General features: G+C 50.9%; 1 protein-coding gene across 1 annotated transcript in view; it reads right to left on the bottom strand.

Moving 5' to 3' along the window:
* Nucleotides 1-72: 72 nt before the first annotated feature.
* Nucleotides 73-20389, bottom strand: part of Car5a (carbonic anhydrase 5A) — a 29809-nt gene continuing 9492 nt past the window's right edge. The window contains exons 3-7 of the mRNA NM_019293.3: nt 10720-10838; nt 6920-7015; nt 6705-6767; nt 1517-1672; nt 73-496 (exon numbers count right to left, since the gene is read on the bottom strand). Of these exons, the coding sequence (NP_062166.1) occupies nt 353-496; nt 1517-1672; nt 6705-6767; nt 6920-7015; nt 10720-10838 (578 nt within the window). The 3' untranslated portion in view covers nt 73-352. The remainder of the gene's footprint in view (nt 497-1516; nt 1673-6704; nt 6768-6919; nt 7016-10719; nt 10839-20389) is intronic.

Below are 20389 nucleotides of genomic sequence, written 5' to 3' on the forward strand. Positions count from 1 at the left end.
TCCACTTGGGTTTCTTGAGTACGTCTCTTACTCGCAAAGGCAACGAAACAGGCTGACTGGAGCAATGGTCTCTTTTTTTTTTTTTTTAAAGATTTATTAATTTAATGCATATGAGTGCAGTGTCGCTCTCTTCAGACACACCAGAAGAGGGCATCGGATCCCATTACAGATGGTTGTGAGCCACCATGTGGTTACTGGGAACTGAACTCAGGACCTCTGGAAGAGCAGTCAGTGCTCTTAACCCCTGAGCCATCTCTGCAGCCATTTTTTTTTTAATCCAGGCGTCGCACCCTGGAAATGCGCACCCCCTTTTCCATCCGCTCTGCCTATCCTTACAGACCTCATCCTGAGATCAAGACTTTGTTCCCACCCTGGGGACCTGGAAGGAGGAGCGAACGTTGCGGCCCCTGAGTGGTTGGAGCGGGCGGAAGTTGTTCACCATCACCTCCTCGTCCTCACCTCGCCCGGAGAACAAGAGTGTACGGAATGTGGACAGCTGCAATAGAGAACAGCCTGGGTGAGCCGACTCGGGCACAGAGAGATCCACGCGCCAGGCGTCCCCTCCCACACTGAATCAGGAGTGACCCACAGAACACAGCTTAACGAACCCGTGACTCCGTGATGCCTAAGGCTTCACCAGAGGCTCGGGGACTGCTTCTCTGTTGGGGTTGGAGAACCCACAGGCAGGAGGGAACCCCAGGGGTCCCAAAGAAAGGTCACAGGAGGGTGCTGAGGCCCAGCTGAGCCAGCACTTACTCACCAGCCTCTGAGTGAGCCACTTAGGGAGGGAGGGAGTGCTCTGCGTATGTGCCATGATCGCATTTTTCAGTTAATGTATACATTTACAACTCCCACCCCCACTGAACTCCTGTGATGAGGTGGACAGTAACATCAGGACAATTAACCACTCTCCCCTACCCCCAGAAAGAAAACAACCTTTCCTCAAGGCAAACAGAAAGGTCCAATCCAGATCTGAGAATGGCTTTGGTCCTTACACGGATAGGCAGAGCTCTCTGACTCAGAACCGTGATCACGCCTGGACCTCAGGGAGTATGATGCATGCTCGCTTCATACGCGACGTACGCCACCCCAAAATGCAATCATGGCCCCTTGCACTCGGTGACTCTCCTGCTAATGGAAACCCCTCCCAGCAGTTCGGGAACATCTCAAGTACAGCCAGCTGGGCTGTGGAGGTGTGGCCCGTCAGCACTGTGCTTGAGTTTGAGCCTAGAACTGTGATGGTGGTGTTGCTCTTGCAATCCCAGCAATGGGGAAGCAGAGGCAGGGGATCCTGGTGCTCAGTAATCAGCCAGCCCCGAGCTGAGTTTGAGGCCAATGAGACACCCTATCTCAAAGCACAAAGCAAATGGTACCCAGACAGCGGCAACCAGAGGTTGACTTTAAACCTCCAGATGGACCAGAAAATGGAGTCCGGCAATGCCCTACCATGACACCTGGATGGAGAGGCAGGCAAAAGTGACCTCTTTGGGGGCTGTGACTCAGCCTGAGTGCTCACCTGGCTCGGGGACACCTCAATGGGCATCTTGTGCACAATCCAGGTGACTGACTCAGCCAGTGGTGGGGTGGTGAGGGAGCCAGGGTAGGTCCAGTAATCCCGGCAGGCAGGCAGCAGGCAAGAAGGGTCAAAGGGCCCCATGGTCACCTGTGTGTCCTGAAAACAAGAACCACAGCCCCATCAACCTGGGGGGCCAGCATATATGGGGGCCAGGAAGGAGCCAAGCACCTCTCCATCTTACCACAGCCTTAATGACCAAACGAGTCTTCTGAACAACGGTTATGTGGCCACCACTGTCACATGTGGGAGCATAAAGAAAACATGACTCTTCTTTATGAAACAGGGACTCCTGCCAAATGGTTCTAGTTCCCCTGAAAGTTACGCCTTCCTATCCTATATACCTTGGCTGTAAACGTGTGTGTGTGTGTGTGTGTGTGTGTGTGTGTGTGTGTGTGTGTGTCTGTGTGTGTGTGTGTGTGTGTGTGTGTGTGTGTGTACATGTATGGGGTACCATTTTTGACAGTTTCAAGTGTGCAGTTCGGGGGGGTTTAAGAACATTCACTTCATGTAGTCATCACACACATCCATCTCCAGAACTTTCTCTGCCTCATTAAACACTGACTCCCATCCTTCATTGACCGCTGGAAGCCACCGTCCACTTCCTGGCTCTGAACCTACAGACCTACAGTAGTCAACATGTCTCCTTTGTGTGGCCCTGGCTGGCCTCGAACTCACAGAGATCTGGGGTTAAAGACCCGTGCTTCCACGGCTGGCTTTGCAGCTGTCTTATTTTACTGAGCATTGTGCTGTTGGGATTTGCCATGCACAGTGGGTGTTAGGAACAGCTAGCCTACCAGTCTGCCTACCCGCCTTCCTCCCCCACCCCATTTTGCTTATTTGTTTTTATGTTTTTCAAGGCAGAGTTACTCGGCATAGCCCCGGCTCTCCTGGAACTCTCCCTGTAGACCAGGCTAGCCTCAAACTTAGAGATCTGCCGAGTCTGCCTCCCAAGTGCTGGGCCTATGATACAATACCCAGCTGGGACGGGGTCTTGTGTAGTCCAGGGTGTCCTCAAAAATCTGCTAGACAGGGATAAACCTGAATTCCTGATCCCTCTGCCTCCTCCTCCTGAGTGCTGAAATTACTGAAGTGAGCTGGAATGCTCTTGTATGTCCTGAGCTAGGATGCTCTGGGTGTCCTGTCACGACTGGCTTCTTCGTTTCATCTGTATTCACCCATGTTGGGCACCGGGCCAGCTTCTCCCTTCTGGCTATCTTAAAAGTACTTCCAGAATGGAATGGGGTGGGTGCTGTTGGCCTGGAGCGTCTTTCAGTCCTCAGGATTGCTGGACCAGATGGGCTCTCTCTTTGTTTTTGTTTTTGGTTTGTTTTTTTTTTTTTCCTTCTTTTACTTTTAAGGACCCACCGTGTGTTCTCAACAGTGGTTGCACCAATAAATCCTACAGGTTTAAGAACAGCTGCCTGTCAATGGGCGGTGGCGGCGCATGCCTTTAATCCCAGCACTTGGGAGGCAGAGGGGAGTGGATCTCTGAGTTCGAGACCAGCCTGGTCCACAGAGGAAACCCTGTCTCGAACAAAAATAAACAAGCCAGCCCAGCTGCCTTGTCTCTCTCCAGCCCCCTAACATATAAAGTGTACATGCTGTGGGCCCCCCCCCAACCCTCACATTCTTCCCTGTCACAGGGAGCAGGTGGGAGCCACCCCTCTCCCCCACCCTTCCACTCCCCACCTTCCCACCCCTGCATCTGCTCCTGGTGTATTGCTCAAGCTCTCTGCCCTCCTCTCAAGACAGCTGGAGTGAGCCTGGCCTCCGCCTCAGGCCCTCTGTTCACAGTTTGTGTTTGCAACGCTTCCTGGGATTCATAAAGGCTCTCTCAGCTCCCGTGGGATGTCATGCAAGTAAGCAAGCATTCCTTCCATTTATTCACAAATGCCTGTCTGAGCTGACCACGAGCCTAACTTTGCCTCGGGTGCCGAGGACACACACACACACACACACACACACACACACACACACACACACATACACACACAGAAAAGTGGACAGAACCACTTCCTTTTGTGTACCCCCACAGGACCAAGAAGCAAAACATAAGCACTTTACACTGGGGACTCTTAGAGAAAAGTAACAAGGTGGGTGGGGAGAAGCACCAGGTGGGGGACAGTGAAAGGCAAGGTCCCAGAGGCCTAACGGAGTGATACCTGTGGACAAACATAGAAGGCATGTCTGTTGCAAAGGTCCTGAGGCAGAAGCAGCCTGAAGGACATCAAGGACCTGGTGTGGCCAGAATCAGTGGATGAGGCACAGAACCAACACGACTGGGAAAGACATGTACTGAGCTCCGTCAGTACAGTACCTGTGTTGCAAGCCTGAAGCCCTGAGTTTAGTCCTCAGAAGGTACATAAGAGAGCTGGGTGGGGTGGTGTATGCTCAAGAAATCCCAGCACCAGGGAAGCAGAGACAGGCAGATCCTGGGCCAGCCTGCCTCACCTCCTCTGTGAGCTCTACGGAGAGACTCTGCCTTAAAGACCAAGGTGGGCAGCACCTAAGGACCAACACCTGAGGCCTGCACACACACAAAGTCAACATCAACAAAGAGGAGACAGAGGAGGGACACCTACAGAGACTGGGCCTGGGGATCCCTACAAAACTCCACCTTGGTAGCAGGAGTGCCACCTGCTCACCACCTGGGTGTTTCTCATTATATCAGGATGTCACTGCTCCAAGGTGCAGAAACTGAGCTCTCTCTTCCCTGTGAACCTCCTAGAGGCCCAGTGGTTCCTGGGGTCCTGAAGCGAGCAGACCCAGGACAGCCACATTGGTGGTGGTGGAGGGACAGGGAGACAGGAAAAATGAATCCAATCAAGATCTTTAGGCAATAATACTGAGTCCTACACAGGGTTCCAGGGGTCCCCCTGATTAAGTCTCTAGCTCCAGGGTCCAGACCCTAAACTCCAGCTAGGCCACCCAGCCTAAGTGAGCAATGACATTTGTATTCTGGACTGTTGAAAGGAGTCCAAAGCTGCAGCAAACCAGCCTCTGGGATGGGCTTTCTGTGTTGAGCAGGGATTTGACTTCAAGGCCTCCTGCCCCTTACCTCCTCCCTCCATCTCTTCATCCTCCTCAGAATCACCACGTTCTAGCATTTTAAAGTCTGACAGGCTCCCCCAGAGCCCCTCAAGGTAGGAACACTCTCACAGCCACCGCAGACAGCTGAGCTCTGTGCTGCTGCTTGACACCCCCCAGTATGTGCCACCGCCTCCCCGGCCCCACATGACAACAGTAGATGAGCCTTTGAGAGCCACAGCCAGGGCCTGGACCCATCCAGTTTACCAAAGACCAACCCCGTGCACGTGTCACTTTAATCTAGATAACAAGGTCCTCGTGTGCCCACTCCTGAGATCCAAATTTCACAAACAGGGAAATGGGGGCTCTGAGAAGTTGAGTCACTTGACCAAACCACACAGTTCCCTGCCAGGTCAAGGGCCTTGGACCCAAGATTTCTTGACTGAGGATCTCCACAACATACCAAACACCCCCTAGAAGTCCTAAAGCCACAGGACCAGGGGTCCTTGAGCAACTCCCCAGTCTTTAGCCTGTGGAATCTCTCTCCAGCTAGGCCTTCTGTGTCTGAAAGTCCTTTTATCTTCTAGAGTCTGTGGGTTATTTTGAGGGGGCTCGCATGACTGGAGCAAGAACTGAGTCTCTCCCCTGTGGTCAGCCTGTGAGGAAAAGTAGCTCCAGAACCTTCCAAGGAAGTCAAACAGACCCTGAGTAAACAACACTCGGCAGCCTGCTCTTTTCTCTCCCACCCCTGTGGGAGGCAGAGGCCAGCTGGGAAAACATCCCATACTCCAGTTTTGTTCTGGCTGTGGACCAGCAAGGAAGAGGGCGAGGAGCTGGGCGCCCAGTATGTTGGCCTTGAGGTGTTCCAGGGCACGCAGGGAACAGTGGGGGTAAGGGAGCTGTCTCCATCCCAGGGGGCATCTGGACCTCAACATCAAGAGGAGGCAAGGAACAGATCAAACACTCCTGTGAGCTTTGAGGAAGGGGTGGCCACACTTTCCTGCAGGTCAGCTCTCACCATTGTTAAGACAGATGGAAGCCTCCTCTGTCCCCAGGTCCCCGTGTCTAATGGCCACCTTGCTTCCTTTTGCCTCAGAATTCTTTGTTGTGGTACTGAATAAATAAACCCATCTCTTTGGAATTTCCATGTTTCCATCAAAGTCGCCTCTGAGTTGCTCTTAAAGAAAAGCAACAGTGTTACTCTGTCATCCCCTCCAGACAGGCTAACATACCAAGGTATACAAAGAACGCTCAGCCACCTTCAGGGAGCATCTGAGCCTTGCCTCTGGCCTGTGCACCACCGAGGCTGCCTCTCCCCTCCCCCAACCTCCAGATCTGCTCTGTCCTTGGTTTCAGGCTCTTTTTCTGCTTGCTGGAAAGTGCAGGCCCGTGTTCTCACATCCTGTAGACACATCGGCCTGATTTCACAGACTTTATCACTCCTGGACATTGAGCTTGAGCAAAGCAAGAACCAAGATGGGTTCACAGGCTGCTGGAATTTTCTGGGCCCCTGGACTTGGCAGTCCCAAAGAGTCCAGCACCTTTGTCTCACTGGGGGTGGGAAGAGAGTGAGTGGTAATATACAGAGAGCCTTACTATATTATGCCTCCTCCTGAGATGGAATTTCAAGTATCCCAAGGATGATTTTCAACTTCTGATCCTCCAGCTTCCACCGCCCAAGATGGCAGCTGTCTCCCACCACAGACAAGTGATGCCAGTGCTGGGGGTTGAACCCACGACGGCCTTGTGCAGGCTCAGTGAGGTCTCCACCCACAGAGCTCCACCAGAGTCCTCTTTCTTGTTTGTTTTTAAAGAGTCTCATTCTGTAACCCAGGCTAGCCTGGAATTCATTATGTAGCCCAGACTGGCCTTTTTGGCAATCCTCCTGCCTCAGCCTTCTCGAGGGCTGGAATTATAGACATATGCCACCACTCTCTATGCTCAGAGGGAAAGCTTCCAAATCCAACTTGTGACAAGAGTCTTAGGACCGACCCTTCACTTCTCTTTTCAGAGCCAGAATCTCACGGCCTCTGACAAACTCTTTGAATTTTCCTGAGTGAGTTGCTTTGGCAACATGGGCTGCTGGTTTCATGCTTCTTACCTTGTGTCTTACTTCCGGCAAGATGTCCACCAGCCTCTGCAGGGCCTCGTGATGGGCCCCGAGCTGCATAGCACAGACACACAAGTGTTAGTCTGGGCAGTAGACAGTGAAAACACACCGTGCGTGGGGGGGGGGGGGAGTGTGCAAAAGGCCATTCTTGATGACCAGGCCCGTCATTCTCAGTGGGAGAGGCATGGGTGCCCGGCAGATGCTACCTTCAGAAACACTCCAATCACCGCCAGTCCATTCTCCCCCGTGGTGGCTTTCTTGTAATTTTCATATTTCATGGAATTCCAGTGAACCAAATGGAGCTGAAACAGGGTAGAAAGAGAATGTTAATACACCGCAGTGCAGCAGAAATAGCAGTCACACCACTTCTGCGAGGCCCACCCATGTCACACAAAGGGCTGGTGGCCAGAGTCCTTGGAGCACCTCAAAAAACAGGCTACAAGAGCTTTGCCTCTCGGAAGACAGAAAGGGAGACCCTTGCTTTATTTTCTCTTCCTCCTGCTGTGACACCATACCCTGACAAGAGCAACTGGAAAGGAGAATGGTTTTATTTGAGCTCACGGTTCAAAGTTACCGTTTACTATAGCGGGCAACCCAAGGCAGCAGGATCCTGAGGCAGCTGGTCACATGTGACTGCCACCAGGGCATGTTCCTGTCTGCAATCCAGAAGGGTTGGTTTGAATCAGAATGCCCACCATTAGCTCTTATATTTGAATGTTTGGTCTCCAGTGGGTGGCGCTGCTTAGGGAAGTTTAAGAGGATGGCCTTGTTGGAGTAAGTGAGTCCTTGGAGGTAAGCTTTGAGAATTTAAAGGTGGAGGCTGGAGAGGTGGCTCAGTAGTTAAGAGCACTGACCTGGGTTCAATTCCCAGCAACCCTAGGGTGGCTCACAACCTTCTATAATGGGATCTGAGGTCCTTCTCTGGCATACAGATGTATATGTAGATAGAGCGCTCAGATATACATAATGTACCTCTTGAGAAGGGAAGAGGAGAATTTAAATCGCTTTTCTAATCTGCCCTTGTGCTTCGTGCTTGTGTTTAAAACTGTTCTCAGTTCTTGTTCCCGTGGCCATGTCTGCCACCTGCTACTTGATTCTTCGTAACCATTACCCAAATAAATCTTTCCTTCTGTGAACTGCCTTGGCCATGATGGGTTTTTGTTGTTGTTGTTGGTTTGGTTTGGTTTGGTTTTTGAGACAGGATTTCTCAAAGCCCTAGAACTTGCTCTGTAGACCAGGCTAGTCTTGAACTCAGGGATCAGCGTGTGCCACCACTTCCCCTTGGTCATGTTTTTTTTTTGTTTGTTTGTTTTTGTTTTTTTTTTCCCACAACAACAGAAAAGTAATGAAGACAGAACTTTTCCCACACCAGTGAGCACATCTGTCAACTTAACAGTGACCAGAAGCCGCCAAAAGTGTCTTGAGTTGCCAAGACAGAAGTGAATAGTGTGATCATTTGTACCAACATGTCACTTGGAACAAGGGTCACCAGATAAGACACAGGACCGTGAGCACTGAACAGTTTCTCAGAGAGGTAAGTCCCCAGCATCACACCTGGCATCCGACCCTGGACTCTGCCCTGTCTTTATTTTGTAATCCTTCTATTTCCTGGATGTGTGGTTGTGGACCTCAAAAGGCTCTGTGGGAATTCACAACGGGAGGGAATGGAGCAGAGTCTTGCATGAGGCAGCAGGGAGGCAGCTGTGGGGGGTGGGGGGTGGGGGGTAGGGGGTGGGGGGTGGCGCTACCCTGCCTGGGAATTGTAGTGCTCCGAACGTGGGAAGTCTGGGTATGTGTCCAGTGGTACCTTCCCACGGATGGATTTTGTATCTATTTGGAATAAAAATGTTACATCTGTGTTTTTCTTGAACTGAAACAAATAGCAACAGGTATTCACTTGTGCTCACAGCATGTCAGTGACCTAGAGCTGAGGATGGCTATCCCGGAAGTGTGCTGGGTGTGTGAGAGTTCGGTGCAGATATGATGGCTTTGTCAGAGGGAGTTCTGGATCCGCTTGGATTCGGCAGGGGGCACGCAACGTTTCCTCTAAGCACAAGAGCATTCTCAACTGTGCCTAGCCATGAGTCCTCAGGGACAACGGCCAGCAAACCCTTGGCATCATGGTCAGCAAGCTCTGCTTGTTGCCATCCAGGGCTCTGCTCTGGGTCCTCACTCCCAGGATGTGCCTGGCCATGGCCTCTGAGAGCAGCTGGGTAGACTCATTCTGTCTACCTGAGACCCCCCCCCCCAGAAAGCAGCTCCGGGTCTCAGGGTCGGAGCCCTCATTTGCATTGGCCGGCCTCTTGGCTGAAGTCTTATCTGTAGACCCCTGGACTTCATTTGTACCCACCTGCCCTCCCTCTTCCCTCCTCATCTCCACAGGGTCACACGGAAATGTCTAGGCATGAACCAGGGAGGGTGGACAGAGTCCAAGATTCTCAAGTTGATAGCTACCATAGAGGCCTTCCTCAGTAGACATGTCTGCTCACAAGAACTGGGAGGAAGCGTTGATTGCCACTAGATGAGGAGAGACGCCTGCGCCCTCTAGTGGCCACACTTGCCAGTTCGGAATGAACCCCAACCACCGCTCGGCTCCATCCATCCTGTGGCTTTGACTAGACTCGGGTTCACGTCTCCAACCAGAAGATGATGAGATAAGAGGCAAAATGTTGAGTGTACACCCAGATTGGGGATGGAAGGCAGAGGGGTGGGAGGAGGAGTGGGCAGAAATGGGAGGGGCAGCAGAGGCAGCACCTACAGAGGAGGGGGTGGATGGACAAGGTAAATAGGGCAATTTGGCAATTCGAGAGCTGAGGGAGAAAGCCCATGGTTTATCACCACATGGGCTCTCCATTTATCTTGATGTTGGGAAATGCCGTTGGTCCAGTGCTGGGAGGTCTCCGGGCATCGCCTGTTTCCTGACCCAACTGCAGAGCCTCAGCTGGTTTGATTAATTTTCGGCGGTGACCTATGTTAGCATTCCTTCAAGGCTCCGCCCCAAGGTTACCTGGTGTACTGGCTGGTTTTGTGTGTCACTTTGACACAAGCTGGAGTTATCACAGAAAAAGGAGCCTCCCTTGAGGAAATGCCTCCATGAGACCCAGTTGTAAGGCATTTTTAACAACTAGTGATCAAGTGGGTAGAACCCAGCCCATTGTGGGTGGTGCCGTCCCTGGGCTGGTACTCCTGGGTTCTATAAGAGAGCAAGCTGAGCAAGCCAGGGGAAGCAAGTAAGTAACATCCCTCCATGGCCTCTGCCTCAGCTCCTGCTTCCTGACCTGCTTGAGTTCCTGTCCTGACTCCCTTTGGTGATGAACAGCCATGTGGAAGTGTAAGCTGAATAAACCCTTTCCTCCCCAACTTGCTTCTTGGTCATGATGTCTGTGCAGGAATAGAAACCCTGACTAAGGGGCTGGGGATTTAGCTCAGTGGTAGAGCGCTTACCTAGGAAGCGCAAGGCCCTGGGTTCGGTCCCCAGCTCCGAAAAAAAGAACAAAAAAAAAAAAAAAAAAAAGAAAAGAAAAGAAAAAGAAACCCTGACTAAGATACCTGGCAACAGCCAGATATGCCTGACTCACAATAAAGAGGGTCACCCTCTCTGTCCCTTCTCTCCCCATTCCTATCTCCCCTCTCTCTCCACATGTTCATGGCCACCACCACCCCCAACCCATCTATCTGCCTTTCTCTGTCTCTACTTCCTCCTCTAAATAAACTCTATTCCATACTATACCCACCATATGGCTGGTACCTCAGGGGGAAGGAATGCCTCAACATGGGCCCTCAGAGGCACCCCCTACTACCTCACTGTACAAGGCAGTCAAGTAAGTGGGTGCAGCTGCTCTTACTGTTCTAATGGGCTCCGGAGGAGTCCCAGGTCCCCAGAAATCCTCCAGTTCCGGGCACTTGGTAAGTGTGTGTGTGGGAGGGGGGGTGAAGGCTGGTCAGCCTATGGTAGGCCTGGGATTGAAAGCACCCAATCGTGGGTTGTCTCACGGCATTTACGAACCTCAGCCGGGTAGGCATGGCCGTCCACCATGTGCTCAGAGCCCCATTCATCTGTTGCTCCCCAGTGGAAGTGAAACTGCTTCAGCCTGTAGTGGTTTCCCAGAGGCCCACCACTGATCCCTGCAAACAAGAGAAGGGACACATGTACCTGGACTGTGTGGGCCCAGCACTGCCTGCCTCTGTGTGTGTGTGTGTGTGTGTGTGTGTGTGTGTGTGTGTGTGTGTGTGTGTGTTGGGGGCAGCCTTCTATCTCCAAGGGATTGCTGTGCTGCAAAACACAGGGAGGTCTGTGAAAGGTGTCCTGGCCAGTGCTTGGTCACCTCAGTCCTAGAGTGGTGCCTGCCACAACAGGTTCACAGTAAGCTTTAGGATAGATGAAGGCCAAGTCCTAGCACAGCCACTAGATGGCGGTAAGAACCTTAAGTGCCTACATGTGACTACACAGGCCCAGGATGACTTCTGAGAGGTGTGCTAATCCTACAAGGATTTCCAAAGGGTTTCTTTTCTTCTGAGACAGGGTCTCATGGGGCTCAGACTGGCACTGAATTCCATTTGCAGCCAAGGATGGCTTTGAACTTCCGACCCCCTTGCCTCCACCTCCTGAGTTCCAGCATTACAGGTGTGTTCCTCACACCTGGTCATCTGTGCATCCTGAACAGAGACAAGTTCAACAGTCCAGGGTAGTGCTGGGAGCCCCCATGTGGCTAACCACACTTCCACCTGTAGCTGACACATTTCCATCAAAGCCTGCTGGACACTTCAGCCTTCATAGAAAGCAGCACCAGGTGCTCCCGGGATGGCCAGGCAAGCCTGGGATCAGGGGAGAGCTGGGAAGCCTGGTCCACAGCTAGAGATGCCTCCTTGCATACAACAGACATGCTGGGACACTTAGCCTTGTGTATCAAAGTGTTGTCGCTTTCTTTCTGTTTCTGTGATAAACACTTTAACCAAAAGCAACTTAGGAAAGGAAAAGGTTTATGTGCCTTAACTTCTAGGTCACAGGCCATCACCCAAGGGACTCAGGGCAGGAATTCAAAGAGGAACTGGAAGCAGAAATCATGGAGGAATTCTGCTCCCAGCACCTTTCTCTCAGGCTCCTGATTAGCTAGCTTAGCCCAGGGCCATCTGCCTAGGGAATGGTGTTGCCCACAGTGGGCTGGGCCCTCCTACATCAGTTAACCATCAAAGACAATCCCCCTCGGACAGGCCCACAGGCCAATTGAATCTGAGCAACCCTTCTATCAGACTTCCTTCTTAGGGGACTCTAGGCCATGTCAAATTGAGAGTAAAAGCTGCAAATGGGCCTTGCGCCATGTGGCGTGAAAGATGCTACTGAGTGCTGACTGCCACCAGCTAATGGGGTGTGCTTCCTTTTCCCTATGAAAACAGTGTGCAACAGGTGTGTGTGTTTTGCCTGCACATGGACCTATGCACATCTTGTGTGCCTGGTGTCTACAGAGGCAGAAGAGGGTATCAGATCCCTGGAAAGTGGATTTATTACATGGTTGTGAGCTGCCATGTGTGTTCTGGGCATTGACAATACACTGCACACTGGAGACAGAGCTAGTCTTGGGCCACGGTCTGGACAGGCGCTAGGCTGGTACAGTCGTACCATCTCCTTATAAACAACCATTTCCTTATGGTGGTTCTGGAGCATCAGTCTTAAAACCTCAAGCTGTCACCTAACTTTAGATGAGAGGCTAGGGGGTTGGCTCAGCAGTTAAGAACACTGGCTGCGGGGGTTGGGGATTTACCTCAATGGTAGAGCTCTTGCCTAGCAAGCGCAAGGCCCTGGGTTCAGTCCCCAGCTCCGAAAAAAAGAAAAAGAAAAAAAAAAAAAAAAAAAGAACACTGGCTGTGGGCTGGAGAGATGGCTCAGTGGTTAAGAGCACTGACTGCTCTCCCAGAGGTCCTGAGTTCAATTCCCAGCAACCACATGGTGGTTCACAACCATCTGTAGTGAGATTTGGTGCCCTCTTCTGGTATCTCTGAAGATACAGTGTACTCATATACATAAAATAAATAAATATATCTTTAAAAAAAAAAAAAAAAGAACACTGGCTGCTCTCCTGGGAGACAGGAGCTCAATGCCCAGAACACACATGGCAGCTCACAACCATGTAATAAATCCACTTTCAGGGATCGGATACCCTCTTCTGCCTCTGTAGCCACCAGGCACACAAGATGTGCATAGATCCATGTGCAGGCAAAACACACACACACACACACACACACACACACGTATATAATAAAATAAGAAAATGCGCAGGTGGAGGCCAAGAAATAACGAGATGCTTCAGTCAGTAAAGTGCTTGCCTTATAAACATTAATATCTGAGTCTGAGCCAGTGTAGTGGTGCAAGTCTTTAATTTCAGCACCTGGGAGGCAGAGGCAGGAGGATCTCTGTGAGTTTGAGGCCAGCCTAGTCTACAGAGCAAGTTCCTGGCCAGCCAGGGCTCCATAATGAAACCATGTCTTGAAAATGACAAACAGACAAGGCCTGAGCTTAGCCCCCAGCACCCACGTTTGGTGGTGTGGCCCTGTCACCCCAGTGCTGGGGGATGGACACGGGGGATTCGTTGAACTCACTGTCCAGCCGGCCTAGACTCATTAGTGAGCCCTAGGGCCACGAGGGAACCTGTTTCAAAACACAAAGGAGATGGCTCCTGAGGAACAACATCTGATTTGAAGTTGTCCTTGGGCCTCCACATGGTCACACACGTGCATAATGTATACACACGCTCGATGCTAAATTATAGATGAAATTCTTTTTTTCTAGAAGGGATTTTTTTTTTTTTTTTAAGATTTATTTATTTTATGTACAGCATTCTGCAGGCCAGAAGAGGGCACCAGATCTCATTACAGATGGTTGTGAGCCACCATGTGGTTGCTTGGAATTGAACTCAGGACCTCTGGAAGAGCAGTCAGTGCTCTAACCACTGAGCCATCTCTCCAGCCCTCTAGATGGGATTCTTAATCCACAGGTAGCGCTGGTTTTTGCTGTGCCCCTTTGGCTCCCGGCGAATCACATGTGTGCACCTGTCTAGGAGCTACATCCTTGAATGAACACACATTAGCTTGCTTTTAAAATGCCTGGCTACCTCAAAGGCTGGGCACTCCTAAACTTTCCCTGCTACGGTAGGCCGAGTCGGGGAAGTGGCTAGTGACCGCTTACCCCGAGTCTCACATGGCTGGTTGGCTTGATTTCCTGCTGTTCCTGCATGGCATTCTTCTACCCTTCCTCTCTGGGTCCTACCTGCACAATTTTAAGTGTTCCGCCCCACGCTCAGCCATTGGCTGTTGGCATCTTTATGGATCGATCAAGAACCAATCCACAAACACAGTGAAGACCATGTGATCAGTGGGTGCCACTCACACACTGGGAACTGAGGTCTGCAGATGAGAAGGGTCCAGGCTGAGGCAAACCCGCGGTAGAGTTTGCATCCCAGGATTCTGTTTGGTTCTCTTTGGGGTGCAAAGTGGGCAGCTCCAGTCGTGGTCCTTTGACGAATAAAGTCTAAAGGCCACTGTGGTCAAACTGGGGCCAGGCGCTGGTTCTGCACTCTGATAAATGGAGTCCCCCATCTGCCTCAGCGAAACACGAAACACGTCAACCTCATGAGGGACAGCCAGGGCTGCAGGGGTCTGGGGACCCATCTGGGACAGGAAGGGATGACTCTTCTCTCCTACCGCCAGAGGCATCGCTCACAAAACCAAACCAAACAACAGCAACAACAACTCCAAAGGCTTCAGTACACCCAATAAAAATAAGGGGAGGCCAGGAGTGGTCGTGCACACATTTACTCCTAGCACTCTGGAGGCGGAGGCATGGAGATCTATCTCTATGAGTTCAAATGAGCCTAGTCTACATTTTGAATTCTGGAAAAACAAACAAACACACAAACAAAAAGATATTTGAGGGGCTAGTACTTGCTGGCCTGCCCAGGCAGCTCAGTGGGAAGGCAGGTGGAGTCTAATTGCTTCCCAGCAAGGTAAGGTAACCATGAAACTTGCACTGGATCGCAGAGGCTCTGGGGAAGTGATGTTGGGAAGAGAGGCCAGGAATTGGGGACTCGGAGCATGAGGCCTTTTTGAGCCCAGGGCACTGTACACATCATACAGCCTCACCATCTAAGAATTCGCACATATGGAGGAGTGGTCCTGAGTTCTTTCAAGTTGGAACAGAAAATTCTCACCATGACAGTGTTTCCAAGATTAGCCTTGACAGCAGAGGCAGCCACAACAAAGCAGCAAGTGTGTGCTTATTTAAGGACTGGAAAGGCATCTTTCATGGCTCCTTCTGCTGTCAGGTCTGGGTTTGCTGGCTCAGGGGTGGACCTGCAGGCTCAGGGGTGTATGTGCAGGCACGGGGGTATATCTGCAGTCTCAAGGATGGATCTCCATGCTCAGGGGTGGATCTGCAGGTACACTGGAACCCTTCTGTAGGCAAAATCCTGGCCTAGTGCTTCGTTTCTTCCAGCTTTGGTTTCCTTAGTCAATAGAGTCCCATAGAGTCCCAGTAAGGATTGTGTCCCATGGGAGATAGACTGACCAGTGTGTAGGAAGCCTTCCAAGGAAACAGGACAATGGCTGTTGAATGTGTGCTTGAGGTAAGATAGCTGAGAGCAAATGACACAGGCCAAATCTCCATGTCCCCACATTCTGTTGTCTGGTCTTCAACTGGTGTAGCTGTCAGCGTGAGGTGTAGACTCAGCGTATACCACAGGGCAACTAGCTGATAAGCTATGTGCTGGACACTGAGTAGGGAACTGGGTGTTCCCCAAGGGATGACCTCATAGAAAAGGTGCTAGAAGCCCAAACTTGAGAGGAGGACACAGAGTGTCTTACTTAGGGTCGATGTTGCTGTGATGAACACCATGATCATAAACCACTCAGAGAGGAAAGGGTTCACTTCCACATCCTAATCCATCACTGAGGGGAGTCAGGGCAGGAACCGGAAGCCAGAGCTGGTGCAGAGTTCCATGTGGTTTGCTCAGCCTGCTTTCTTATAGAACCCAGGACCACAGGCCCCGGGGTTTGGTCACACCCACAATGGGCGGGGCCCTCCACATCATCAGTCTAGACCAATCTGATCCTGGACCAAAATGGTGAAGGCATCTTCTCAACTGAGACTCTCTCTTCTAAAAGGACTCTGGGTTATGTCAGAATGATACAACATTAACCAGCACACAGAAAGTGAGGCATTACCTACAGCAGGGGTTCCAGGTGACTGGTTGACCCCCAAACCCCCCCTGTTCCTGTTGAACACTTAAGCCACTGACTTTGGTCCCAGAGTTCAAAGCCACGCCCTGTTACTTTCCTTTGAGAAAGGGACCTGAGATAAAGTCTACCGAACCAGATAAAGTAATGGGTAACCAGTTCTTTGTAATGATAATACAATGACTAATTTCTAAAAGGCTGCAGGGAAAGAGAACCTTTTGCTTGCCAGCCCCACCCGCACCAAGACTTCCAAGTGCAAGGTTTGTCCTCTGAGGCCTGACCATCCGCCACTCTGCATTCTCTGAGCACAGGTACATCTGAGATAAGGGAGATAAAATAGTGTGGTTACATCAGCCAGAGTCATAGTCTCCTAGTAAAATAACTATTAACATTCGAGGCCAAGGGCTCACTGAGATGACCCCTCTGTTACAACAGTTCCTCTGAATAGTCACCTACTTGTAATTCTGGGCTCTCCCCTGGACAGAGCAGGCCGTTGGCAAGGAACAGCAGCTGCTTTAGGGCTTAAAATTAGCACAACAGAGGCGTGGGAAACCCTTGTTAGTTGGAACAACAAACACCAGGATCTTGCAGAGGCTTGTGAGTTCAGGTGTCGCCCCAAAATGGAACCAGTTGCCAACCTGTGAAGTCCAAGGCCAAAGGGCTGCCCTGTGCCCAGTGCTGTCTAGGTGAGGACAAGTCACAGCTGGTCAACAGCTTTTGGCAGTGATCAAAGGACACCACAAGCCCCATCCATAGAAGGTAGACTTGAACACCAGGCCACGATGAGATCAGCCCTGGCCTCCGCAGAGTGTGGCTTTGCACTTTTCTCTGTATGGTATAGATGACATTTGTAGAAGGGAAATGACATCCGTCTCACAGGAGCAAAGAGCAAATGTGAGCTCCTTGTTGCCTCAGAGGGCTCAGCACACCACAGCCACTTACTGTACTGATAGTCGCTGTCATTGGGGCGACTGAGAATGTTAGAATCAAGGTGACAGCTGAAGATCCAGCCTGTCTCCATTTTAGGCTGCAAAGCCATTTTATGGTAAAGACAAACTAGGTTCGTGCCTGTTTATGATTAAACCTCTGTTTTCCGAGGATTGGGCTATGTCCCATCTGTAGCCTTAGCGACAGTGATCCTGGGATGCCCACTCCAGGGATGGAAACTATGTCTATGATTTAAAAAGTTGTTTATGGGGCTGGGGATTTAGCTCAGTGGTAGAGCGCTTACCTAGGAAGCGCAAGGCCCTGGGTTCGGTCCCCAGCTCCGAAAAAAAGAACCAAAAAAAAAAAAAAGTTATTTATAACCATCTTGCAGCCCTACCTTTGTTATATGGCCCCTAGGATTACATTGTTACGACTACCTGCTGCAATGGATAGCCTTGTTTAAACTGCCTGTTATATTCTTCTTCTGTAACCCTGTAGCTCCTACCTCTGAGCTATAAAAGACTTGTCTTCCTCTCATCCAACACTGACATCTCAAACTCTGCCTTAGGGGGGAGGCAGCCTGTATACAGGAACTAAAAACAAAAAACCCAAACCTTCCTTTAATTAACAGCATGTGTTAATTAATTTGGCCATGATGATTTGGGTTCGAGGTCCCCCCCCCATCTTTGGAACCAACACAGCACGTGAAAAAGACACTGCTTCTCCCAGGGTAGGACCCCAGGGTAGGACCTTTCTGTAAAGACACTGGCAGACACATCTTCAGAAAAGCATGCATCAGGAGCCAGGCCTGGTGGCAGACACACTGCAAGCCCAGTTCTCAGGAGATTAAGGCAGAGGATATTTTGAGTTTTGAGTCTCAAAGTGACTCCCAGTTGGTTTCTTTCTTTCTTTTTTTCTTTTTTCTTTTTTCTTTTTTTTCGGAGCTGGGGACCGAACCCAGGGCCTTGTGCTTGCTAGGCGAGTGCTCTACCACTGAGCTAAATCCCCAACCCCCCCCCAGTTGGTTTCATAGTAAGTCCCAGTCAAAAGACCAAAAAGGAAACAAAGAAAAAAGGAAAGAACGAAGGAAGGAAGGAAGGAAGGAAGGAAGGAAGGAAGGAAGGAAGGAAGGAGCCAGCATCTGCTAGAAGGGCCCTTCTGAGCACCTCTCTCTCCTTGGCTTTATGAAACATCTTGAACTCACCAATCTATATCCTCCTTCCTGGTCAGGCTCAGGGATCCCTGGAGCCTCTCTGTAATGGAGATGTCCTGGCAGGCACCCCACTAGCTAAGACTATTTTGGAGCTTGGACCTGATGAGAGACGTCTTCGTGGAGACCAGAGGAACAAGGAAGGAGACCTTGCCCCATCTCCAGGTCACCTGTCCAGGTGGGAGCCTCCATTTGCCTGGGTGCCTTCTCTTGGTTTATTCTGTCAGCAGGCTCTTTCTCTGACCTACAACCCTGATGGATAGAAGTGAAATCTGACAGCTCTAAACCCTGGACTCTGGGAGCCAGGCCTATGGTGGCCAACAGCAGCAGCCTGGACTTGGGCTCTCAAGAATAAAGCTCCTCTGGGATCTCTTGGCTTTGGTGACAATTATCAGTTGTCACTGAAAGGATCAGAGGCCAAGGTGGACAGTGGAAATGTTACTAGAAGTTTTTCAGGCAAAGCCTGGGGACCCTGACAGCTCCCAGCAAACTAGGCTCAGCCCCTCCTCCCGAATAACCCACTTAAAAGATATTTTCACAGATAATACAGAGAAAGGAAACGTTCTCAATGTTGCCAACAACCACCTCAAGTCCATCTCTGTGTCCTGACAAGATTTGGGTTTAAATACAGAGCAAAGGGTATGTATAACTAAGCAGACCTAATCAATGTGAGGTCCTACCCAGCAGTAACCCTTTTACTGTCTCAGCTCATCTCTCTGCAAGGTGCCTGAGGAGGGAGAACGGGGGTGGTCATCCCCTGGCTGACATCAGGATTCAGGCTTTCCCTTCCTGTGTGGAATTTCTGGGGGAAAATGTAATTCTTTGTTGTCAGTAGTTTCCCTAGTCTGAGAGCTGAAGGATCCCATTCAGATTGCCTTCTTTCCGTCCAGGACTGTTACAGAGTAACTTTAGCGTCCCGGGCAGGACTGTTACAGGGCAGGACTGTTACAGAGTAACTTTAGCGTCCCGGCTCTGTGTGCATCACTGTTACAGGGTTGCTTGTACTGATTGAATAGGGTCAGAGAAAGCCCACCCAGAGTCTGGGCTAGCGTCTGCTTCCTGCTTCTTGGCGGTCCCTCTAGTGGAGGGCATCGCAAAGAACATGCAGCCAACACTTGGCTGTGACCATGGCAGGGGAAAAAGAGGTCCTATACGGAATGCTTAATCCTTTGGCAGGGTTCGGGGACCCTCATTTTCACTGTCTCCTTTCATTTCTGCTCAGAACCAGCTTGCAACTTCAGTAACAAAGGAGGCTGACACAGGGCTGGCTGATCTCACACCGCCCATGAGTAGAGCAACAGGAAACATACTCTATTGCACACACACACACACACACACACACACACACACACACACACACACACACACCCCATCCCTATCCCTAGGAAAGAAGATGAACCACCTGCAGATGTGAAGTTTACATGGTGACCTGGCTCACGTGGGGCACAGCAGTGCTCCCCACCCCCACCCCCACCCCCCCACCCCCGGCTCCAGAAGGCCTTTGGATCAATGGCCTTCAGAGTAGTATCTGCCTCTGAAATTCATTCCCCCTGACAATCTACAAGAGACAGCATCCCTATCTCCTGGAAGAGTTCCTCTGCCTTCTCTGACTTCCAGAGCAACTGTCTGGTGCCTCCTGCTGGTATGTGACTACAGTTGCTGCCACTCACTTGGCCAAACTGAGACCCAAATAGTCACACTTTTCACAAAATCACCTCCACATCCCCGTGCCTCCTGCTCACTTTAGATACCCCCGTTCTTTCTTCTTCATCCAGTTTTTCTTTTCTTTATTTTTTTTTAAATGGAAGATTCATTTCCTCATTCTGGCTGGAAACTTTTTTTTGTGGCATCTTGCCCTCCACCCCCTCCCTGGCGTTTTCCACCCTCTGTTCCTGATTTCCAATGGAGGTGAATGGAGGGGACAGAAAAATGTAGAAAGAGAGCCAGGCAAGGAGGGAAGCCGCGGGATGGATGCAGTAAAAGCAGATTGGCCTGGGTGGTTGTAAGCCAGGGAAACGCTGTTAGTTTATGGGGTGGAAGACACTCAGATGACTCTTTCCATCTGTGCAGGGTGGGGAGCATCCTTTTGATCCAGATGGGGAAGGTGGTGACGCCAGGGGTGGGATCAGGCTGAGGTCACACTGGAAGGCTGCTGCCTGCCCACAGTGCAAGGCCATGGACCTTGGAGCCATCAAGTTACAGATGAGCCAAGGTCACCGGTGTTAAGAGAGTGAGGATCCCTAGCTGCTGGCTCTCTCTCCCCGGTCACACTTCTGGGAGCCATGCCCTGAGGTCCTGTGGGAGGATACTTTCC

This window comes from Rattus norvegicus, chromosome 19, assembly GCF_036323735.1.
Source record: "Rattus norvegicus strain BN/NHsdMcwi chromosome 19, GRCr8, whole genome shotgun sequence".
Classification (NCBI taxonomy): domain Eukaryota; kingdom Metazoa; phylum Chordata; class Mammalia; order Rodentia; family Muridae; genus Rattus; species Rattus norvegicus.